This window comes from Mesocricetus auratus, unplaced genomic scaffold (genome assembly GCF_017639785.1).
Source record: "Mesocricetus auratus isolate SY011 unplaced genomic scaffold, BCM_Maur_2.0 Super-Scaffold_100019, whole genome shotgun sequence".
NCBI lineage: Eukaryota > Metazoa > Chordata > Mammalia > Rodentia > Cricetidae > Mesocricetus > Mesocricetus auratus.
Genome location: NW_024429200.1, coordinates 17516154 through 17541821, shown reverse-complemented (window position 1 = coordinate 17541821; position 25668 = coordinate 17516154). Strand labels below are relative to the sequence as shown.

Genomic DNA, 25668 nt, shown 5'->3' with positions numbered 1-25668 from the left:
ATATATAGTGTGACGGACACACAAACTGATCTATCTTGATAAACACTGAGACAGTCATCCCAAGAGAGTCTGTAGCTAAATCTCCACTTTTTAATAAAGTTGACTCTATTAATATGGCAGCCGTTAGTGAAAAACAAATCACCTTTTGTTATATAAAACCACTAGCAGTGAATGCTTATCTTAACTAGTAGGGGGTTGAAAGATAGCTATATATTTATTTCTCTCAATGTTCCCTTCTTTTCCTCATATAGAAGGGGGAACGGTAGATATTAGCAGAGAATTTTCATTGATCTGTGAATCCTAAAGTCTTAGAAACCACTGACAACCAACCCCATTCTGTAGTAAATGTGGAAAACCCCCTTTTAAAATTGACCACAAATAATCTTCTTTACTAAAAAAGCTACTGTAAATAAGAGATACATCTAGACATTTATTAGGAACCTAGAGAAGAGTTCATCTCAAAGGACTGTTCCCTAGAATTAACCCAAATCCCACATATCGAATCTAAAGCTCCTGGAACAAACCTAAAGCCAAAACTTGCCAAAAGCTTATCGAGTCATGCTGTAGGGACTAATATGAGTCTCCATCCATACAAAGAAAGAAGCTACTTGAAAAATATGAAGCTTTAAAAAATAAATTGAGCACTTCCATCATGTTGTCAATGTTAAGGAGTTGTTCTAAAGCTTTCTTTTAGTGTCAGTTGACAGCCAGTACTTTAGTTTGCCTTTTCAGATATAGTTTTGAACTTATCAGCCTAAGTCTTACCAGGCTATTCACAAATTTTCCTTGACCCTCCAACTACAAAGCTTGAAACATAAGAATATATCATGACACTTTTGTTAGAAGCACAAACACACTACCTGGTTTTCAAATTCACATGACAACATACAAGAATGGGACCCATATAGAAGGAAAAGTCATGTGTTCTCTGGCAAGTTAGGGCCCACAATGTGTATTCTTCCTACATCTCATGGCTTGACAGAAAGATTGAGCTATCTTGGGCTAGGCTATATTCTTCTGCAAGTTCTATCAAGAAAAGACTTTCTTTTATTATCTTTATTGTAATGGTATAAATTATTTTTTAAAATGTATTGTTGTAAGTTTTAAATATAACATCTAAACTCCCATAATAAGCAGTTTAAAATAAGTTCTTAAATAATTTTTATTATACACAGTTAAATATGTAATCCCTCCTCCCATGTTAAAGCTGCAGCGTGTTCCAAATTCAACTTTGTCCTCCTGTTCACCTCATTCTCACTTGCTCTCCCAGCCACTCTACTTCCTCTCCATCTGGCAGTAAAAACTTAAAGCACATCAGAAAACCTATGACTTCAAGATGCAGAATGAAACAAAAGGGAGTATAAAATCACTGTAGAGCTGCTTTCTAACTGCTGGAATGGAATGTTATAAATTTTCTCAGAATTATTTTTTAGTATTAGATGAGATAAAAATGGTTGTCTCGCCAGGCGGTGGTGGCGCACGCCTTTAATCCCAGCACTCGGGAGGCAGAGGCAGGCGGATCTCTGTGAGTTCGAGGCTGAGCTGGACTGATAGCCTCCAAAACAATACAGAGAAACCCTGTCTTGTAAAAACCAAAAAAAAATGGTTGTCTCATAGAACTGGTCCTGAAATCCATCAGCAATATTCAGATCTACTGCATTATTAGAATGTAACAAACACACATTCCCTTCTATACTACAAATCACCTCTACTTGTAACACCTAATATGATGTAGACACTATGCAAATAGTACAGAACAATGACTGTAGTCCCTCCCCCCAATAGTCTCAAATCATAGTTGTTTGAAACCAGGGATGCAAATGCGCGGATGTGGGACGGCAATTCTTCAGGAGTGTACATTCTCATGGGTGGTGATAATCAAAATGCGATCTGTGGTCCATACAGTCACTTGGGCCTGTTTAAGTACACAGTTTAAAAACGTTACAGATGACACAAAATCACCATGACAACAAAATCCGCCAGTATTTTATTATGAAAGTGCTTAAATAGATGGAAAGGTATGGATAAAGTTGTTTTGAGCATACATATAGCAACAATCTAGATCCTGCAAGTGACATTTCACTTTACTTGTTTTTTTTGCCCATCCCATTATCAGTTAAAGTTTTTATTTGGGTAAGTAAAACATGATTTTTTATTGTAATATATTCCACAATTAATTGGAAAACCATAAATACTGGCCTTTTGTTTGAGAATCAATCAATGTCTCAAGAAACTCCTCTTGTAGAAGATTAGAAGATGATGTACCAATGTTGACAGCAAAGGTGGAGAAGATATTCTCATTGTATTTTCTACAATATTACCAGGACACCGGAGAACATGTTACTTCTCTAGGTTTATAAAGCATCAATTGTGAAGATGGAAAGTTATTTACACTTCATAACCCAAGGATCTGCAGCTGAGGAATGAAGTCCCAAAATTCAAAATGAAGAAAAAGTTTGGTAAAGTAAATCGATCTTGAAAGCAAACAGTCTGTTAGATTCAAGGGAAATGAACTTCAGATTTGCTGACTGAAGTTCCTTAGTATGTTGTATCTTTCAATCAGTATCTGTTGAATGGCTTTTCCTGTTTATATCTTGTAGTTATTTATTTTTCCACCAGATGGCAACTATGTTTGGGAAACAATATTATTGTTTTTTAATCCTACAATTTAATTCTCAAAACTGTAAGGGATCTGGAAATTGTAAACTCAATCACATTTATAAAACTTAAATCCCCTCTCCATCGTCACCAACCCCCCTACCATCCCACCACAAAACCACGACCACCCTACCACCACCCCACAACCAAAACCATCATCACCATGCACATGATATCCAAACTTTGTCATGCTCCTTAGACAAAGTCAGATTTTTCATCGTGAATAACCAGAGGTCGACTGCTTCTCAAAATCTCTTTCCAGGTGGCAACACTCCTTATAGCTGATATTTTTTTCTTTTTTCTTTTTTTTAGGAGTTTCACCAGCTTTCATAGTCCCTGAATATTTTCAATGTTCAAAGTGATTACACAAATAAAAACATATCTATACTTGTTAAAAACTAAAAACAGTATTAGCTAAGACAAAGTTTATTAAAGTAGCCACCTTAGGGGAAAGGACAGATGGCTCAGTGGCTAAGAGCACTTGTTGTTCTTGCATAGGCCCCAGGCTGGGTTGCCAGCACTCATCTGGTATGCCATAGCCGTCAGTAACTGCAGTTCCTGGGGATCTAATTCTCTTATAGCTGATATTTTGTCAACTAGTTCTAACCTCTGAAATAACAAAGAAACTGTAAATGTGTTCCAAGTCCATTCTACAAGTGATTAATGGCAACTAACACACTCCTCTGTCTTCCAGGCTAAATATGCCTAAGTTATTCCTGAGGGGACAAGGATGTCTCCCAACCCTGCTGGTTCTTCATAGCACAAAGTTGGTTTTGTGTGATTGGGATTATTTATTTCTTTAAGATCTGTTCTAGTTTCCTTTCTGTTGCTGTGATAAACATGATGAATAAAAGTAATTTAGGGAGGAATGGGCTTATTTGGCTTAGATTTCCAGGTCAAAATCCATCATTGAAGAAAGTTATGGCAGGGACTCAAGGAGGAACAGACACAGGAATCATGGATAAATACTGCTATTGGCTTATTCCCATGGCTTTGGCTCAGCCAGCTTTGCCCCATCCAAGTAACTAAGCAGGCCAAACCTGCTTAGCTACACAGATCAGATGAGATATCAAGGAAGTTCAGAGTGCTATGGATATAGACTCAGCCACTAGCATCCCTATACGATCCAGGACCATCAGCCCAGAGGTAGTGCCATGGACAATGGGCTAGGTAAATCCCCCATATCAATCAAAAATCAAGAAAACGGAGGTGGAGAGATGGCTCAGCAGTTAAGAACACTGACTGTTCTTGCAGAGGACCTGGGATTTAATTTCTAGCATCCACATAGCAGCTTACAACCTTCTATAACTCAGTCCCAGGTGATATAAAGGCTTCTCCAGGCCCCCAGAAGTACCACACACACACACTTGGTTCACAGACATACATACAGAAAAAAAACCACCTGTAAACATAATTTTAAAGACTTTCAAGAAAACGCCCTACAAATATGCCCACAGGCCATCTTATGGGGTTATCTTCCAGGTAAGACTCCCTCCAGATAACACTTGTGTCACATTGACACCGGAAGCTAAGTAGGAGGTCTGTCTAACTATTCATCTTCTTGGTAATAACTCTATAAAGCCACAACTCTATTTTCAGTTTCCTGTGAAACACTGTGCTGTTATTTATACAGTAGAAGATACCACACATCTTCATCTGATTACTTATATTCCCAATTGTTCATTTTGCACTTATTTGAACTGAACACCTTCCAGTATGTATGAAGATGGGGCCAAGGGGAAGTTAGTATGATTCCCTTCTGAGTGTCATCTTTGGCCCACTGTTTTAGTATTCAAATATCTGTATGAGAGAGGCAACTGTTGCTGTAGTGTTCATGAGGGAACAGAAAGATTTATTTGCTCTCATGGTTTCCTAAGTCTCAGTTTATGGCCTCTTGGCTGTGTTTCTTTGAGTCTGTAGTAGGGCAGGGCATCATGGGGGAAGTAATGTGGAGAAAGCTGCTCATTCCAACTATCAGGAATCAAAGGGGGGAGGGGCAGAGACCCCAATTCCCTTCCATGGGTATACCCATCTGGCCATCTGACCTCCATCTACTTCCTGAAGGTGACAGCACCCTCCAACAGTTTCATCAACTTGGGACAATATCAACTCATGAGTCCTTAGGGAGTCATTTAATATCCAAACCATGACACCTTTTGTTTGTTTTTCAAGACAGGGTTTTTGTATAGTACTGGAACTAGCTCTGTAGGCCAGGTTAGCCTCGAACTCAGAGAACTACCTGCCACTGCCTTCCAAGTGCTGGTATTAAAGGCATGTGCCACCAAGCCCTAACTCAAACCACAACATCTTAAGAACCCATACAGAGGAACCGTAAATTATCCTCTTCTATTAGTGACTGCACAGGTTGTATAATGATCCATTTTGGCTTTTAGTTATTGTTTTATCATTCTGATTTGGAAATTTCAATCCATCTAAAATCCATTAATTTTCCTCACAACTTCCTTAGCAGATGTGATAGTGGTGGTGAATAAAGGAACCAGCAATGTGAGCTGGAAGAATCATTTATATGCATAAATCAGACCAATTGCACACTTGAAATGTGCTTAAATTCATCTCAAAACTTAATGTACTAATAGCAACTGCTTTAATATTCATAATTGCTTTCACTTAATATTAGTTCTGATTACAACTGTATAAAGCATTCTAGCTAAAAGGAACTGGTCCTCTGATTGGATGAAATTCTTCAACTTGAATGTGCATCAGATCTGGTGAAGGACATGCTGAAAAAGTCCAATGGACTCCAAGATTTCTGACTGCATTCACCTAAGTGAAACCTAAGACAGGGAGCAGGTGATGCTGACTGCTGTTACTGTAGCAGGACTCATTGTGACTGTGAGATCTTCACTGGGGACAGAAAATAAATGCAGGTGATTTGATAGAGATGATACAATTATTTTAGAAAGAAGATCTGTGTTTTATGCCTGAACTTAAAACAGCCAATATCAAGCAGCAAGGGAATTATGAAAATTGCTACCCTTTCAAAGTTCATTGAGAAAGGCACCTCACATCAAAACCCTCTGAGTAAATAACTGCTTTTCACACGAGAGCTGCCAACTTCTCAGTCAGCACTGTCAATGCTTTTAGCTGGGGTTTTTCCTATATAGCTCTATCCTTTAAACTCTCAAAACTGCACTCATGCTAACAGTTTCTTCTTTATGTAAAAACTGAAGTGCCAAGCTGATTGTTGTGTAGAGGTTAAAAACAATGAGCCCCAGAACTATGCTAAATACAAGTGTAGGTTTATCATGAAGCTGTCTCCATCGTTTGGGTACTCTCCCCATCTTGACATCCTGATTGTGAGAACAGAGACACTAGCAGACTCTGTCATATGGGACTGCAAGTCAGTTGCTTGGGGTGGATCAAGTTCAAGATTTACCTGGGTTACAGTGATAGAATACCTGCCTAACATTCATGAAGGTCTATGTTCAATCCCTAGAAATCTAGAAATTACAAAATACAAAGGAATAGGGTACTTAGTGTTGGTGCCAATCTTGCAGTGATTTGATGACTACATGAGTTCCAAACTAAGAAAATACGTAATTGAATTAACTATACCCTGGAACACTGAAGCTATAGTTATTACTCCACCATCCCTAGATTACTTGCCAGTGTCATGCAAGCTATAACATAGGTTTGAAAGGTTGGAAGTCATACACCATAATACACAGGAATACTCAGTGGAAAAGCATAACAGGAAATATAATATAACAGGAAAACTAATACAAGAAGAATTCAAGTGAAAATTTGTGAGTAAATTACAACTTACTACTGACCATGTCTTAAACTTCGGCTGTTTCATTTTAATTAAAAATGAGCTTAACTGGGTTAGAACTACATTTGCATATCTTTATTATTACTTAGAAGTTCTATTGTTTTCTCATTTTGGCATTCTCAAAGCACACACGCACACACACACACACACACACACACACACACACACACACACACACACACACACACTTTAACCACACATTACCCCATCTGTTAGTTTCTCTTTTGGTGATTGTTACAGTTATAATCTGGAGACATACACCAGAAGGGGAAGGTCATCACTGCCTCTTCATTGTTCCTCAGCTACTCCGCACCCATCGCCACCTCTGTCTATATTGTTGGTGTATTGCTACATTGGAGACAAATGGAGAATGAAAATTACAGGAAAAGTTTTGATATCAGTGTTGCCTTGGTCATCAAAAAGGAATTTGGAAAACTTGTGCCAGCAAATAAGGAGTACGGTATCTTGGCAGCAACTGACCCATTTGCCTATTATTGCCTTGGCTCATACCTGAATTCTGTTGCTTACTCCAATAGCATCTTGAATATACTGTCTTATCAAGTCCTCAACCAAAATTGTATTGGACATTTAGTCTTTATGAAACACTTGTTCCCACTGTTCCCTTCTGCAGAAAGATGTTCTTTATTACATTTTTAGTGTGTATGCATGCACGCACGTGTGTGAGTGCATATGTGCATGCATTTGTGTGTGTATGTGTGTGCGTGTGTGGTGGTGTGTGTCTACAAACCAGAGCGAGTGGTGTGTGTGTAACGTATAACTTTCAGGGTACCTTTGTGGAGCAGGTTCTCTCCTTCTACCCATCAGGCTTGATGGTATGACCTTACCCACTGATGCATCTTGTTGGTACTGAGAATTATTTTTTCAAACCCAGAAGTCCTTCCATGTCAAATATTTTCAGAAGGCATTTTTGCTTTTCCAGGTGAATTTCTACAAGTCTGTTTTAATTCTTTCCAGTGAAGATTAACTCTTTCTAAAGCGATACTTTGATTTCTACATAAATATTCTTCATAAAGTGAATCAAGTCATCTTGAAGGACATTAAATAGGAAAGGCTCTTTATTACAGCCTTGTGCCTAGTTCCCAATCCAGTGTATAGCTGCAATTCCCTGAACAACTTCATAAAGATTGGGGCTGTGTCTCGGTCTAGAGATTTAAGTGCAGTAGGTTCACTGAGCCTTTTGACTCTTCTTCAGGTTATTTGGACATACAGCCTAGGCTTAAAAGGACTGCACTACAGAAAATGGAGAATGGGACTGAAAGGTTATTAATTTTTAATAGGAACAAAGATCTGGTCAGAAGTAGATAATAAGATCCACTACAACCCAAATAAGAAGTGTCTGCTGTGGAACAGAAATATTAAAAGCAGGCACTTTAAGAGTAAAAGATACTATGAAAACAGGGAAGGGGAAACACACAGTGGTACTTGGATGATAAATCAATTTGATATTTGATTCTATATCATGCTGGACAAGAACAGGAGAACAGGGAAGTGCTGGTGAGTGAGGGACACCCTTGTTACAATGAGAGCCAGAAGCAACCCTGAGGAGAAGGCAGGGATGTTGGGTCAAGCAGATTTCAAGAGGAAATTCTGAGAATGGTGTTCTAAGCTGGCAAGTTTTCAAAGACAACAGAACTTGATAAGTGGAAAAAACAATGTTGACAGAAGCCAGCGAGATGACTCAGACAACAAAGTACTTGCCATACAAACATGAAGACCTAAAATGAATCCCCAGGACCCATGTAAAAAAAAAAAAAAAAAACAAAAGGAAACAACTGAAACATAGCCACCACTGAAATTGCAGCTGGGGAGGCAGAGACAGAAGAGTCTTTGGGGCTTGATGGCTGATCAGTCTAGTCAAATCAATGAGCTCTGGGTTCAGTGAGAGACCTTGTCTCACAAAGTAAGGTGCAAAGCAATTGAGAAAGGCACCTGACATTAACCTCCAGCCTCTCCATGCAGACACATGGATATATAAGCAGCCACCTATCCCTAGGCGCTCCCCCACCCCCGTTACACATATACACACACAAACACAGCAGGTAATTGCTGAAGTGGAGATGAAATAACAAAACCCGAGAAGTTATCAAATCAGAGTGGCCATAGTGGTTGACAGTGATGCACCTAAGCTGATTGGACATACTTTGTCTTCTTGGGCTGTCAGAGGTTCACTTGGGGAGAGAAATGATACAAATCGGTTGGAATTGTGTAAATAAGATGTCTGTGAAGACATTTTGGAGGAAGAGTTTCAACAATTCTGGATTGGCAAATCATCTGCTTCTCTATGTATAACGCCTTCCCCCCAAACCCCAAACCTTGCTTTGATGAAAGCCAATTATGTTTTAGGATATCCCTATGGTAGCAAATGCAATAATTTTTAAACAGTAAGAACTAAACATTGAAAAAAAAGTAATTACAAAAGAAACAAAAACATTTTTAAAACTCCAAGAGGTGCTTATTGGTAAACAACGAAACAGAAGGAGGAGATCTGTTATAATGATTGCTTCTCAGAAACAACATGGGAAGACTTCCCCCTTTGCCTCTCACGGTTCCCTAGACTTTGATATTCCTCTTCTTGGTTCCTGTCTGTTGTTTCAATAGCCAGATGTCAGGGAAGAGATTACTTTTAAGTATACAGTGTGCTCATCAGGCCAGCCGGATTCCGTGCTCAATAGACCTGATGAAGGGCTCACACTAATTCGAACAGCTACCAACTACCATTTCTGTTTTGGATCACTGCAACCATTCTGTAGTAAGACAAAAAGATGTTATCATTGTGTTTTATGCTTAATGAGTACTATTCAGTCATACAATCACAGGTAAAAATCACTAGAATATTTTTTCATTTTAGAAAAATATTAAACAATTTGCCCCACTAATGATGAGAAGAAATTTAATTAAAAAAATCAACATTCTACTGACCACGGGGGTGTGAGCAGGAAACCAAACACTGAATACCGAAGAATACTAAAACCTATAAAAAAGAAGAGTTATCAAAAGAAAACTCAATTTGATATTGGCATTGTAACAAAATACTATACATTCTAGTTCCATATCATTAAGCAAAGTATATTTGCATTACTGGGTCCAATACAAAATGGAATTGCCTATAGTGCAGGTAAAAATTCAACTACAACAAATATCTAACATAATAATAAATATCTAATAGACCGGTGCTAATTCCTGGTTCTGGTTACTAAATCTGAAACTAAAATAACCCTGGAATAAAAGTGTATTATTGATTTATTTACGATGCATCATTAGAAGGGCAGGCCAGAAACTACTGTTTGTTTTGACACAAGAGAGCAGCTTTGTAGAGTACTTAGTCTCATTGCCATGTACACAAGAGGCACTCAGTGCCCACAGTTCCCAAGTTCACAGACCTGACCCTCCTTTCCTACCTCCAATACAAACGCTAACCAACCTTAAAGGAAGTCTCTGAAATTCTTGAATTCCAAGAGATACACTGTTAAATGTTCACTATCTGTACTAGCAAAAGAACAAGAAATACATGTTAAATGTTCACTATCCGTATTAGCAAAATGTATATTTTACATAAGTGAAGCAATGGTAATTTCTTAATCCTGGGATTTAAGTGAAGCCTCAGCTTGACCGTGATAGACAAAAGGAAGGAAAAATGAGGAAAAGAGAACCCAAGAGGATACAGAGGATGAAAAGAAGATCACTGGCATTTTGAGAGGAAAGGATGAGTAAATGCCTCATGTACTATGTCTATTACCAATAATGACCTCCTGTAAATTTGTGAGGAGCTCCAATGATCCGAAAACTTTGGGATCAGAAAGTGCCACAATACCAGACATATACATTTCAAGTTTTTTGTTTGTCTGGTTTTTTTTTTGTTTTGTTTTGTTTTTTTTTGGTTTTACGAGACAGGGTTTCCCTGTATTGTTTTGGAGGCTGTTGGTCCAGCCTGGCCTCGAACTCACAGAGATCCGCCTGCCTCTGCCTCCCGAGTACTGGGATTAAAGACGTGTGCCACCACCGCCCGGCTCTGTCTGTCTGTTTTTAGTGGTAGTGTTTGTAGTGATGGAAATGGACCCAAGGTCTTTAAGGCCTGTACTAGGACTCTGCAGGATAGCAATCCAACATCTCCACATCTTCGGTGAAAATCACCGGAGCCAATCCATTAGCCCCATCTCCCAATGGCCAACATACAGTCTATGGATGACAGCTTATCTATTCAGTATTCAGTCATCCAAGAAGAGTTCCTTTAGAGTCCTCTGTGTCCTCTCTCATATGACACTAGGTACTATAAGGAATAACTTCAGTGTCGTAAGGAAAAACAAACTGGAAACACTGAAAATTCAGCTCCTGCTAAATCCTCCAGTAAACCTGGTATTATGTGTGATTAACAGGGTCAGGAACACAGAGGCCTGTGTGTTGCAGGAAGATATGGCCTCACCCTGGCATCTGCTCAAGCTTTGCTGTATCTTGGCTCTCTTAACCCTGCATGAATGCCCTTCCTCCTTTAATACTCTCCATTGGGTTGTGTTTGTTGTCAAGTACTGCCCTTCCGCATGGAACAATTCACAGAATTCATACTCACTAGGTCTCTTTAGTACTGCCCAATAATTCAAACTCCAGTATTTGCCTGAGAGAGTTCAAAGACTCACTGAAATTATGCTCAACTGCTATGAGAGGCAGGGCAAATTATCATGGATTCTAAACTAAAATTAAAATTTACTAGTTTTGTCAATGTAATTTTGGAAGTAAAATTTCAGAGTCTGTTTTCCACCACGGATTACAATGGGAATAAATAGCTTTGTTTATCACATTAAAATATAACATGCTATGAAAAATTTCTATATTTTCACATTTCTAAGCTTACTTATTTATCCAAAAACTCTTGAGTGCCATACACTGTGCAAGACTAAATACGTGAGCTCAACTAACCTGAGCCAAATATGTCAGATCAATCACTCTGCATTGTGCCACTTTCTCCAAAAGAATCTAGCATGTATTAAGTATGTTTCTTAAGGACAAAAGAGAAAAAGCTACTGGAAACCCCTGGAAATTAAATATGACAGAACAAAACATCACAGAAATTATACAATTTTATTCAACAATTATGAACATATAAGCAATATTGGGCACTGAAATATTTTCCTTTCTTAAAGAATTTTATTACTTTATTTCTTGTTATGCAGGTAACTGTTATATATAACCTACTAACTGCTTGAATAGAACTCTCGATCAATGGTAAATAAAAAATTCTGCAGAACAAATTTTCATTTCAAAGAATGAAAAACAACACTGCAACATAATGACATCAAGTTACTCTAGTAAAGTATAATTACTTTTCACTATTGCAGAAACATGAAAGATAACTGACTTTTTTTTTTATGAGACAGGGTTTCTCTGTATTGTTTTGGAGGCTGTCAGTCCAGCCTGGCCTCGAACTCAGAGATCCGCCTGTCTCTGCCTCCCGAGTGCTGGGATTAAAGGCGTGCGCCACCACTGCCCAGCTGATAACTGACTTCTTGTAAGTGCAAAAATATATTAATAATTTTCTTACCAAAATTAAAGCTGGATATAAACACAGAAACAAAGTTTAGGTGGCAAGTTCGACTCTGGTTTTAACACAGGTCAACTAGAAATAAACTCAGGCGCGCTCACAAGAATAATATATTCACAAAGACGTTAAAATATGTAGAGGTAAAAAGCCATAAAATCCTGCTAGGTTTTCTTCTCCCTGTATTTGAAGCTTGATAGCACATTTGGAAAATTAGCAGAGTGACAGAAAACGACACACACAGAAAAAAAATCACACTTCACACAAACTGCTTGTTAGTATGAGAACCTGATTTGACAAACAGGTTTAATCCACTTGCTCAATGGTCATGCTGTCCAAGTGATGTATGGCCAGTTTCCTCGGCTGCAGGAGGCTGGCTGCCAATGTCTGGAGAAGTAGGGTGCTCCTGCACATGGGTCACTTTTCCTGAAGGTCTTGCAGGAGGATGTTCATTACTTGTCTCTTCTTCCACAGGTGAAAAGGTTCCAGGCAGTTCATTGGCCATCAGAACTTGCAAGGAATCTGTTCCGACCTCAATGTCCACTTGAATCCCCAGAGCTTTCAGAATGTCACATTTGCACATGGGGCATGTGCCATGGGTGAGAATCCAGGGGTCGATGCAGTTCTTGTGGAAAAAGTGTTTACAAGTGAGAATACGAACTGTGTCATTAGGCTTGTAGGGCTCAAAGCAGATGACACAGCTGTCCGCATTTGGACTCACTTCCTCGTCACCCTCTTTTAACACCCGGACTTGCAGCTGACCAAAAGCTTTCTTGAGCTCTCTTGTTAGTCGCTTCCATCTCCTGTTCTCAATCCTTGCAACCCAAAGTCTCCGAATATGATAAAAGGTGAAATATGCTAAAGTAGCGGTTGTGACGATCATAAAGGAGACAAAATAGTGATTCAGCCAGATGACATGTTTTCTCCCCACCTCGACCATGACTGTAACAAGAACTCCCTTCCGAATTAAATGCAAAATTTCCATGCCTTTTAAGTTACCAATCATAACTACAACAGTTTCATCGAATGTCTGGTGAGACATGGGGAACACCTGGTTGCCGGTACCTGGAAAGTTATAGATTATTACTCCTCTGGCTCCGTTTTCAGACGCCACTTTAATTTTCTGTGTGAAAGTGCAACCCCCTCGTTCAATGAGTGCAATCCATGGCTCCTTGTTCTGAGGCCGGATGAAACTGGTCTTGGGATCACAAGCATTTTGGGTTTTTCCCTCTGGTGGCACAACAACCCCTGCTACTTTCTTCAAGTTGGAGCTTCTCCCGAAGACCCCAGTCTCCCCCAGCTCTGACAACATACGGTTCCCCACATGAAACGATATGTTCATGTAAGCAGTCCAAACTGAACTTGCTGTGCAGCAATTCTGACTAAGGAGCCAAATAAAACCAAACTTCAGAAGCCAGAAAGATGCAGCGTTGTTTTGCCAAGTGCCAGTGTGAAGGAGATTCATCTCTGTCTTCCACGAATGACTTCAAGAGCCAACCCAACCAAAGGGTGTGGCTGCCACATCTGTTGACAGATCAATTCAAAACGAGGAAGGAAAAAATATCTTCTGGGTGAAAACAAGATCCGCTGTCTTCCAACATGTTTCAGCAAGAGATTTCTAAAGATGTCTTAAGTTTCAGATGTTTTATTAGAGAGAAAAACCTGAGATAGTAAAGAAATCCCTGTCTCACTGCTGTAACTTTAGAAACTGCTTACTGTTGTTGCATGAGGTGATTGTGACATAAAAGACTAAGCAGCCAATTAGGTAAGAGCTCAGAGCACACTGTAAATGTACTGGCTTAGATGTTTCTAATGTGGCTATAGGTAGTTTGGGTGTACTTAAAAGGTGATTCAATCACTGAACCACAGAAAATGACTGTAGGTAGCACATTAAATTAAAAACAAACAAACAAACAAATATTTCTGCAACTGACTCTTTTTATAAACCTCAAAGCATATGTAAGAATACCATGCAACTGTCACATTTCCTAAGAAACAGACAGTTCTGACAAAATTAAGTTTGAAATATTCAAAGAATCATAAATTAGGACCATATCCAAAAGAGTCTGAAGAGCAGTGGCATCTCTAATACTAACTTTACATATTTGGTCACTGTCAATTTTTTACAAATAAATGATACAGGATTTTGGGACATTTATTGGTTTTGTTTTGATCTCTTAAGGCAGTGGTTCTCAATCTATGGGTTGTGAGCCTTTGGCAAACCTTTAGCTCCAAGAACATTTATACTACAGTTTCTAACAGTAGCAAAATTACAGTTATGAGGTAGCAATGAAAGTAATTGTATTGTTTGGGGACATCACAACGTGAGGAACTGTATTAAAGGGTCGCAGCACTGCTCAGAATCCAGGTTAATCTCCTTGTCTCATACTTACATAGACAGTCCAGCGGCACCTAAAGATATACAGATGACAGGAATAAATATGGAAAACTTAACACCTACAGAAGCTTACTTCAGCCGGGTGCTGGTGGTGCACGCCTTTAATCCCAGCACTCCGGAGGCAGAGGCAGGCGGATCTCTGTGAGTTCGAGGCCAGGCTGGACCGACAGCCTCCAAAACAATACAGAGAAACCCTGTCTCGAAAAACCAAAAAAAATAATAATAAAAAATAAAAACAGAAGCTTACTTCTTTGCAGACCTTCACAGCTGTTACCAATCTAGTCAAACTCTGATTGAAAAGAAAAAAGGGTGGGAGAGTAAAGATTAAGCATAGTTGTACAATCTAAGCTTGATTGTTTTTCAAATGTAACTAGATTAAAAGAAATAAAAACAGATCAAAAAGTTAATCAATGACAGCAACAATGGTTACAGGTCACAGAGAGATGATGCTAGCAAAATGTTTCACCAAACAATATCTCTCCTAGAAGATCCTATATACCCTGCCTGCTCTGCCTCCAATTTCATTACTTGTAGTCAATGGCTTTAAACAACTTTAAATCTAAAACATTACCAAACATGGGCAGTGAAAAATGTTGCTCTATATATTTTCAGGTAGGTATCAATATGTTTCTACTTTACTAGCTAGAAAGCCAAAGCTAAGGACTTTTAGCTTGAACATAAATGTTTTTGGCCTCTGCATATAGGGCTCAAAAACAAGCCAGTTTCACCTGAACTCACCAGGACTAGAAAACTGGCAGTTTTTATAGCTTATGAAGCAACAAGTTGAGACAGGAATAAACAGAGTTCTACATGCAGAACACAAATTAGCATGTATGGTGTTGGTCAGGGCGGCTCCACAGTGGTTCTCAACCTTCCTAATGCTTCTACTATTTAAATTTAGTGCAGTTCGCCAGGCGGTGGTGGTGCACGCCTTTAATCCCAGCACTCGGGAGGCAGAGGCAGGCGGATCTCTGTGAGTTCAAGGCCAGGCTGGACCGACAGCCTCCAATACAATACAGAGAAACCCTGTCTCGTAAAAACAACAACAAAAAAATGTAATGCCGTTCCTCATTTTCCTTTCACCACTTAATACAGCCCCTCATGTGGTGGTGAGCCTCAACCATAAAATGTTTTATTTGCTACTTCCTAACTCTAATTTTGCTATGTTTGTGGATTACACCGTAAATATTTTTGGTGCTAGAGCTTTGCCAAAAGGGTCACGACCCACAGGTTGAGAACTACTTCTCCAGAAGCTCCCAAAGCAATATAGGTTCTTGCCATTCCTCTTGGTTGCTTGCTGTAATTAGATGATAAGGCCTTTTGATGAAGACAGTCTACACACATGGTTCAGAAAAATCAAGCTAGAACTGAGCTAGATGCTCCCTCCCTGCAGCTAACTTTCTGAGTACTGGAAGCAGCTATGCAGGCTGCCTGGAGAGAAAGGACATCAATGATCTTACCCAGTTGTGAATCCTTTGATATGCAAAGCCTGCCAGGCAAGCTACACTCACTTATACAACTGCAGCACTACTGTTGGTGAGCTATGGGTATGATTGGATTTGACACCCACTACATTGGAGGTAATTTGTGTTTGTAAACCCAGTCAAACACACATGGCTAAGGAGATCACAGGTCCTGGGGAAGGAATGGAATGTGGCAGGTTGACAGTGTTAAACTGTCATCTAAGTATTGTCTGTATCTATAAACATCTACTACCCCCAGTCTTCAGCAGATAAGCCCCTCTTTGTAGTGAACTGTGGTGAGATAGAGACTCCTGGCTATGTAGAGTGCTGGAACTAAGTGTTCATCCTCGACCAAGACATTGTACCCACCCAGAAGAGCGGGGAAGAAAGAATATAGAAGCTGGAATACTGAGAGAAGGAATTCAAAATACTATCTCCTGGACAAGACATGTCATTGAAATTATGAACTCACAAAAGCTGTGGATGTCACTACTGATTCTACACAAGAATGGTCACATCAACACTCACCCATAGCTGGAGGAGAAGCTCAGAAGAGTCTACTCCCCACAGCAGAACTATTTCTTACTGATGGACTAAAGGGTAGGGGGAACCATTGCCTTTAGCTGTAAACCCACTGAAGACTGCACCAGATTCCAGTGGGTGATTCTTATCCAATAGTCACCCAGATAGGTCTGGTTATAGGTCATAACTCAGAAGGGACTAGTAGTGATGAGGGTTGGAGACTGATAGGGTAAGAAGGAGATAGGGGTGTCTGAGATAGAATAACCAGAATACACTGTATAAAAGTGCAAAATTGTCAGCTGACAAAGTCAATCAATTAAAATGTTCAAATGAATGGTATAAATCAGAAAGAGTATTAGTGTGGAACTTTTAGTCCACAATGGTTGATTTTTCTCCTGTAGAAGCAATCACTGGCTCATTTCCAAACAGCTCCTTGGGAAAAGTGCAATAAACAGTGTGTAGACTTGAAAAGACCCAAACACATACCATCTACATTGAACACTAAAAGGTGAGAGACTTTCACCAAAACCACAAACCCTTGTTTTTTGGCTTTTTAGTATTACATAGGTGTTTATCCACTCACCAGAAATGAGGGTGAAAAAATGAGTCAACAATACTGGAATGGAAACTGAACCAAATGTTTAGCTCTGCTCTGTTGTCGAAGGCCCTACAGATGCTCACTACCATTTGAAAAGGGAAGACAATGACAGACCCTAAGAGATACTTCTAGAACAAACTCTTATCAACATGGCTATTTCACTATGCTAGGATTTAAAGTTCTCTGGCCAACAGGTGAACTTTTATAATACTGCTCTAAATGATGCCTAAAATACTTCAAAACTTTTATGTATACAAAAAATCCTATCATAAAGTAATTAAGTATAAAGCACCATCCAACCCATAGCTTTGGAAGCCAGATTTCCTGGGTATTAATAAAATTAATTAACCATGGCACTTCAAACCCAAATCTAATTCTATAGTGAAGTTAGGATGTAAACTGTTAGGAACAAAACTTAGGTGAAGTATTAAGACAGACCTCCCAAATAAATGTTAAAAATATGTTACAATATGTTAAAATATGTTACAATAGCCCAGCAATTCCCCCACTACATCAGTGGCATAAGCCCAGCAATCTGAAGACCAGAATGAGCTTCATTTTACGACATACCTACCTCCTTATTTGGAGAAGCACAGCAATGTCTAATGATTAAACTGATAAAAAAGACAAGATTTCATGGGCACGATATGGAGTTTTATTTTCAAAGCACACAAATTCCATCTTCTGCGGCTGGATAGAGGAACCAAGGGTCAAGTTTTCTCTGTGTGTACAATGCAGTGAGAGTTTTCATCTAATTTTCATCTGTGGAAAGAGCTCTGGACTTTTTAAGGTTTCAGAATGTCACACTTGCACATGGGGCATGTCCTATGGGCTAAAAGCCAGGGGTCAATGCACGTCTTGTGGAAAAAATGTTTGCAAGTTAAAATACGTATTACATCTTGGGCTTTGTATATATCAAAACAAACAACACAGTTGTCTTCATTGGGATCTAGCTCCTTATCCCCTTCCTTGAGCACTCGAAGAGGCAGCCGACCAATAGCTTTCTTCACATCAGCCTTTATCTGTCTTTGCCTCCTGGTGGAAGAAGTAGGCACTCGGGGTCTCCAGGCACAGTACAGGAAGAGGTAAGCAACCGTAGCTGCCAGGAAGGTAAACAGAGACGTGACATAGTGGCTCAGCCATGGCATATGCATTCTCCCCACTTCAATGATGATTGTCACATAGACACCTTTCTGGACCAAGTGCAAAAGCTCCATGCCTTTGAGGTTGCCGATCATCACTGCAACGATATTCTCTGTTCCCTGGTGAGACATGGGAAACACCTTGTTGCCTGTACCCGGATAGTTATAGATGATCACCCCATTTGCTCCCTTCTCTGCTGCCACATTGATTTTATGCGTAAAAGTACAGCCTCCTCGTTCAATGAGGGCCAGCCACGAGTCAGCCTGATCAGGCCTGCTGAAGTTGGTCAAGGGATTACAAGCATTCTGATTCCATCCTTCAGGAAGTACCACGGCACCAGACACCCTCTCCAGAGGAGAGTGGTTCCCAAACACTCCACTCTCTCCTAGCTCTGATATGATCTGGCTTCCCACCTGGAATGTTATATTCAGATGAGCTGTCCATATTGCTTTTCCTTTGGAGTCAGGGAGACTAAGTAGTAGAAAGACGCTAAGTCTCAGTAGCCGAGATGAAACAGATCTATGAACTGAAGGGGTAAGTCCAAGTGGGCTCATTCCTCCCTTAACTGAGAGACATGAAAAACCAAGTAGCATCTGCTGTAAACAGAGGTTAAAAAAAAAAGCTGGCTTGAGCTGTCAAGAGCAGATTACTAAAGCACAGAAATGAAGAAGGTCAGCCTGGGTGGAAGACACCTTGCTCCTTCCAGCATTTTTACTCTTGGTACTTTATCATTCTTGTAATGAAAATTCAAGAGATGTTATTAGTTCAGTGTGATTTCAAGAAACTTGTGACTTCCTAATGGGTAAATTGTGACATCAGAGGTTGTTAAGCCAATCCAGGAGTTCATATTAATGCAATGCATACTGAAATCCCATTGGTCAAAAGAACTACAAAGCAATAAGTCAGGAGGTATGCATTCTGGGGCTGGAGAGATGGCTCAGAGGTTAAGAGCACTGACTGCTCTTCCACGGGTCCTGAGTTCAATTCCCAGCAACCACATGGTGGCTCACAACCATCTATAAGTCAATCTGGTGCCCTCTTCTGGCATGTAGGCAGAACACTGTATATGTAATAAATAAATCTTAAAAAAAAGAGGTATGCATTCCTACACGTGTCTATGTATTAATATATAGATAAGATTACATGTCAGGATTTTATATCATATATATATACGCATATGTACATATATACCACTTTGAATGCACTCAAATGACTAAATGGTAAGCATTAAAGAGAATACTACTTGAGTTTTGTTTTTATATGCGGATACACTGGATGATACCTTAAACCTTTCACAAACTATTCATTCACATTGGTGAATGCTTCTGGTCAGGTGTCAGTTCTCATTATGCTTTTCTACACTACCCAGTTGGACAATCTGGACAGTAGGAACAAATCACTCCACACTCTGCTGGCATTGAATGTTAACACCAAGCCCAAAGATTGAAGTGAACAAGAAAAAATGTATGTTGTTTTTCTGACATACACCCATCCCACAAAGAAAACACATTTTTGTTCATTGAGTCTGTTACTACTAAAAATCTACTATGTCCTAAGCAAATACTAAAAATGAAAACAGATATTTAAAAAATGATCCTACTATTATCCAATGAGAGTAGATTTGAAACAAATAAATACAGACATGAATAACTACCAGAACTTTGAACAGAACATAACAAGTACAGAGAAAAAGATAATGTGGAATGGGGACCATTCTTAGAGGCTCAAGATAAACTTGTCTAAGAAAATGATAGTCTGATACGTGGAAAAGAAATCCAAATTCCCAAGACCGGAGGTGGAGGACTGGGCAGATTTGTGCTCTATGATGGAAAGACATGTGGCAAGTTAAAGGATCTGAAGGAAAACAGACTCATCAGGAGGAAAGGCAAAGGGTAATTGGCGTGTTTGATGGCACACAAGCTATCCTGAGGACTCTGAGGTTATGTCCCAGGACATGAGAGACATAATGCCAATTTTGTGCCTTGAGGATGACTTAACCACCTCTCAAAAACCTTGCTTTTACTTTGAATTCTTGCCTGAAATCTTTGCACAGAGATGATAATAAGGTGACAATACTCATCCAAACATTTATTGTCTAGGCATCGGACAGGCTCTGTGACTGGTAGGCTAGTTTTGAGGACACAGGAAGAAAAGGCCTTGTTTGTTTATGAGGCTCCTGCACAAACTGGGCTCTACCACTGAAATCAGAGGTGTGGCAAGAAAGCATATGCTTTTGACAAAAGCATCCTTTGTACTTACTGGGCAACTACAGCAGTTAATATGTTTTCAAGATAGACATTGATCAAATTCTCAAGTCTTATAATTTTATTTATGTGTGATTCAGTTTGCATCTGAACGGTATTGACAGGTAGAATTTTCCATGTTCAGAGTGTGAACTACTGCCTGCTTCTATTAAAAGTGGGAAAGTGAGACTAGTTAAGAAGTTTGATATTACTTAGCAGGAAATTGATGAACTGGTGATTGCTTTTGGAAGGTGATTTAATTCAGGATTATTTGTTTATTTATTTTTGTCTGTGTACCATGTGTGTGCAGTGTCTATGGAGGGCAGAAGAAGGCATCAGCCTACAGTTACAGACCACTATGTGGATGCTGGGAATTGAACATGGATCCTCTGGAAGACCAGCAGCCCGTCCTCTGACCCACTGAGCTGTCTCTCCAGACCTGCAAGGTGATTTAAAATAATCTAATTCTGACATGGCTTTTATATTTCAATGGGTTTGTTTGTAGTTTTTAGACAGGTTATTTGGATGGACTCAAACTCAATATGTAGCAAAGGACAACCTTGAACTCCTAATCCACTTTCAAGTTCTGGGAAATAGTCTTGTTCCACCACATCCCAAATCCTTTGCTGAGTTGGGAAGGGCAAAATGTTTAGATAGCAAAACATGTATGGCTCAAACCACACTTCAAGTCAAGCGTTTCCTTGTTTGGTTGAAAGGAACAATTTATAAAAATTTATAAATTCATTGGATTTTTCTTGTTACACCGTTAAGAGGCTAAGGTCATAGTGGTTTAAATATCCCTTCTCTTTTGTTATGGTATTAGTAAAAAATGCTCCCTATATCTAAAAGTGGCTCTCTGAAGCAGATGTAATTTTGCTTTCTGAGGGGTACTTTCTATTTTCAGAGATTTTTTATATTATTATTTTCATAACTGGGGAATGACCCTGGCATACTGTGGCTAAAAGCCAAAGATACAAGTAAACATCATAAAATGCTGAGAGTGGCCTCTCAGACTTAGATACACCTAGCTCAAAAAGTCACATGTAAGGTTCGGAAGGCCTGTGACAATGGTAAAATCTTAGGAGAGAGGTACTACCTCCAAAGTTCCTCATCCCTGAGAGCCAACAAATGCTGAGCTCTGGCTGCATGAGTAAGCTTTTGTAACTACCAGTATTTCTGTCAAGTAAGATGCTCTCAGGACATACCTCCATTTCCCCAGTTTTTCCTAGCACAGAAACAGAACAGTTCTCTTTAAGCATCCTTATTAGGGCATAATGAATGGTTGTCAATTGCATCCATTTACTCAGAACTAGAGCAAACAGTCTTCTACTATGTTGGGCTAGCATAGTTAAATAGGGCAGAAAGAGGGAATGGATAATTGATGCCATTATAATCTGTTCCTTCTAAAACATTTATTCAATATATGAACTTTCAGTACCTGAAGATTTCAAGCTCTTTATTCTATTGACACTTTCAGGTAGATGAAGGGAAATTGGACGTACAACTAGGGTTGGAAGATCCAATAGTCCAAAATTTCCTGGTTTTTTTCATCTTTCCTTTCTACCTTGTAAATTATGCTGACTTTCCACTTAAGTTGGTTCTCTTGATTAACTCCCAGGATGGTTACTGTTCTAATTATCTATAGGCACACAGCACCCTGAGGCACAATGCAACATTTCTACTCCCACATTTCCCTTTAAGAAAGACAGAAAAGATTTCCCCCAGATATTTATCAACCTTCTTTTAGTGTCTCTGGCTAGAACTACTTTCAAATTGGTATTTAATGAATACATGAAATGAGTCTGGTAATTATGATTGACATAGGCAAATCCTAGTTTATCTCGTGGAGAAGCCGATCCCTAGCTGAGCCCATAAATGTTCCGAGAGAAGGTAAAGCTATTTGCTTTCTGCAATCAATGAGCAAAACTAGGAAGCAGAAAGCAAGTACTCGGAGAAGCTGCAGCTCCAGGACCTAAATCCCGAGATATGCTCAAAGAGATGCTTAAATAACAACTAACCAGAATAAACAGCATGTGCATTCCACACAAGATACTAGCCCAAGACAGAGCTTTGTTGAGGTGACAGTCTCAGCATAGCCCTGTTTCTTAAGAGGGCTTAACTGTAAGAGAATAACAGAGAAACTGAAGGTATATGTATTCTATAACAGCTAGACTCTAGATAAATTTGGAGGAACATTATAACCCATCATTGAGTAACGGGGATGGTGATCAATTTATCTCCACTCTTATTGATTTTTGGCCATTACTCATGCCTCCAGAAATCCCAAATCTGATGAATAAAAGCAACCAAGTACAGTCTGCACCTAACAGCATCTCTAAAACAGGGAAAACAGAAGAGACTTCATCAAAGTAATCCACAAGTCATAGTAGATAGGACATGGATCCCAAAAATTCCCTAGGTTTCATAAAGCACGCTTATTTTGCATGTAAGTTAAAGAAATGACAATTTTCTGCTTTTTTCTGAAGAAAAACTTAAAGGGATTTGAGGGTAACAAAATGCTGACTCAAAGTGGCTTGCTAAAAGTAAAAAAATAATTTTCTTTTTACAATAAAATTTTACTTTATATTATGTTTGGTTGCAAGTTTGCAATTCTCATACATATCAATGTAGACTTTTTTTCTGGAACTTAAGTTAATCAATATACCCAAATGTTCAATAAAATATACATGTGATAGTTCGAAAAAAAACATATTGTAAACACCTCAAACTGCCCTCAATCTGAGTGTGATCTATATATGCTACACATAGAATACAGTAGATTATTTTTTAAAAAGTATATGTGAACTTATGGATTATTTCCGTGTTCAAACATGGGGGCAGGAAAGGCAACGATGTTTTTCAAGACAGGGTTTCTCTGTATAGCTTTGGAACCTATCCTGGAACTGGCTCTGTAGATCAGGCTAGTCGAACTCTGTTGGGGAAGACCTGTTATTTGCCTGTTATTTGTCAATAAAGTACTGTTGAGCCTGTAGGAATCTAGATGGGTGGGGCTAGGAGTCCAGGAGGATTCTGGGAAGGAGAAACACAAGAGTTCGAGATGTAACGCCATTGGGGTAAGACGCCTGGAACTATTCTCCGGTAAGAGAAATACTTAGATTAACAATTATGGGGTAATTACTTAAGTCAGAGCTAGCCAGTAAGAGACAAGCAAGGCCAACAGCTTCATAATTAATATAGCCTCCTGTGTGTTTATTTGGGACTGATGCGGCTCTAGAACCAGACTGGCGGAAAGGCTCCTCACAAGGAAAAGCTTCTCTTAACAGAACTCACAGAGATCTGCCTGTTTCTGCTTCCCTAGTGCTGGGATTAAAGGTGTGTGCCACCAACGCCTAGCTGTCTACATAACTTTAACATTAAATTGGGAACACTTCCTTCTTATTTAACCCAGCTTGTGGAAGACATTGTGGCAGTTAACCAGAGAAACTTTATGACACCTAGCAGGTAACTGGGAAAATTTAACAATGGCAGTTGTTTTAATTGAAGAGATAGGAGTTATTTAGTAACTTAAAATAAACACAAGGTTGAAGGTAGATCCATATTAACCATTCAGATTAAATCTTCATTTCAGGGGTGAAAAATAGGTAACAAACAAAAATAATAAACATAGCCAAGTAGAATCTTTTGAAATATCAAGAGAACTTCTCCCATTCACCTGATGATCCACTGTGTCCTCTTCTTATTAAGATCTCCTGGTGCCAAGACTGGGTGTGAGCACTATTCTGGGGCTGCAACACATCTACAATATTCTAGAACCTAAAGTGAGTCCTAGAACTTCATAAGCTACCATTAACCATTGAAGCTTTACATAAGCTCTGCCTTCCTCAACTATTTGAATTCTATGAATGGGCATGAACCCAAGTGAGCCTATAGGAGTCTGGAACAGCCCAGAAGAGATCAAGGGGATTGTCCCATTTAGAACCCTTATATTTTTTCTCAGTTCACAGGTCAAATATCCCATTCTCATTTTTAGATAATGTAATTACCTGATAGATGCATGAGGGAAGTATAGACTCCACACACTCACAGAAAGTGTTCCGAACCATAAGTCTGTGTGACAACTATATAGAATAGCATCTCTGTTACCTTCAGGATGAGAGAGGACCACACTACAAGTGTTCATTCCTTTAGGGTGTGGAAGTAATGCCTGCTTCTAGATATCATGGGGAGTATCAGATGGAATATCATACCTAATTATAAATCCCCAAGAATACTTCTAGCTTGGCAGATGCCCGATAAGTCAGTCTTCACCATCCCTGGTCCCATATAACTTATTTTTTTCTATTTTCCACCTATTCAAATTCATCTCATCCTTCAATATCCATTTATTTTAGTCTGTCTGGCCAAACAACCTATTCCTGTGACACAAAACATTTGCATTCATTCTGTCTCACAATATATATGAGATGCTGACATGTTTGTCTGCACTTTCATATCCTCTAGAACATCTTGTGAATGTGGGTGATTGTCTTATTTTTTTAAAAAAATGTTTTCTTCATCCCAATATTACCACAAGATAAGCTGTTCAAGAATCCTGGCACCTGCTTGACTTTCTAGATTTCTACTCTTCAACACATTAAGATGCATCATCAGCTTTTACAGCCTTTGCTTTATACGGCCACCAATCAAAAACAAAAGAGGCAACCATCTGACAACTCTTTCCTCAGCTAAGAATTACACTGACAACTGTTGTACAGAAAAGGGATTATTTAATATCAAAGGATCACAGGCCATCTTTCTAACATCCTCCCTCTCAAATCCAAGAACAAATGCCTCCACATCTCTGCTTCTGAAATAGGTACTCAACATACAAATGCAAACAAAAGTTCTAAGAATTTCTAATATACAGCTAGCCACATTTGCTGATGAAAATGCACACTTTAACTTTTACATGAATATATTCATTCATATGTACTCATGTCTATACCAATTTATCATAAAATAAATAGAAATAGACCTATGGGCACAGATACTTCTACATGCCTATATAGCTATATGTTCATAAATCCCACACAGTCATTATCAAAAGTCTGTATCACATTAATAATGGATACCTATACTCTATAGCTATACCTGAGAAAGGTTCAAATATTTTAGTAGCAGTAACGGTTAGAGAAAAATATTTCTATGAGATATAAACATCTCCAACCTAGAATGCTTCCCATGCAGAAATGTGGTCAAATTTAGCAATCTCCACACAATTTCTTTTATGCATCCATCTCAATATAGATTTAAAATTTGTATTCATAATACAGCAAAATAGGTAACATACATTTACACA

The 25668-nt window shown here is 39.0% G+C and overlaps 3 protein-coding genes across 20 annotated transcripts in view; all 3 read right to left on the bottom strand.

Moving 5' to 3' along the window:
• The window catches only part of Cadps2 (calcium dependent secretion activator 2), a 519904-nt gene that overhangs the window by 333650 nt on the left and 160586 nt on the right, over positions 1-25668 (bottom strand). The gene's annotated exons all lie outside the window — the stretch shown is intronic.
• On the bottom strand, positions 12278-13718 carry Rnf133 (ring finger protein 133). The gene has a single exon (XM_040728777.1). It carries the CDS (start codon positions 13465-13467, stop codon positions 12322-12324), a length of 1146 nt encoding a protein of 381 aa, XP_040584711.1. The 5' UTR covers positions 13468-13718; the 3' UTR covers positions 12278-12321.
• Rnf148 (ring finger protein 148) lies at positions 17603-18905 on the bottom strand. The gene has a single exon (XM_005078056.4). It carries the CDS (start codon positions 18717-18719, stop codon positions 17769-17771), a length of 951 nt encoding a protein of 316 aa, XP_005078113.1. The 5' UTR covers positions 18720-18905; the 3' UTR covers positions 17603-17768.

What these genes read in the sequence shown, in the direction of transcription:
- Rnf133 (XM_040728777.1), bottom strand. Translation starts at nt 13,467, where the DNA reads ATGAATCTCCTTCACACTGGCACTTGGCAAAACAACGCTGCATCTTTC.
- Rnf148 (XM_005078056.4), bottom strand. Translation starts at nt 18,719, where the DNA reads ATGCTACTTGGTTTTTCATGTCTCTCAGTTAAGGGAGGAATGAGCCCA.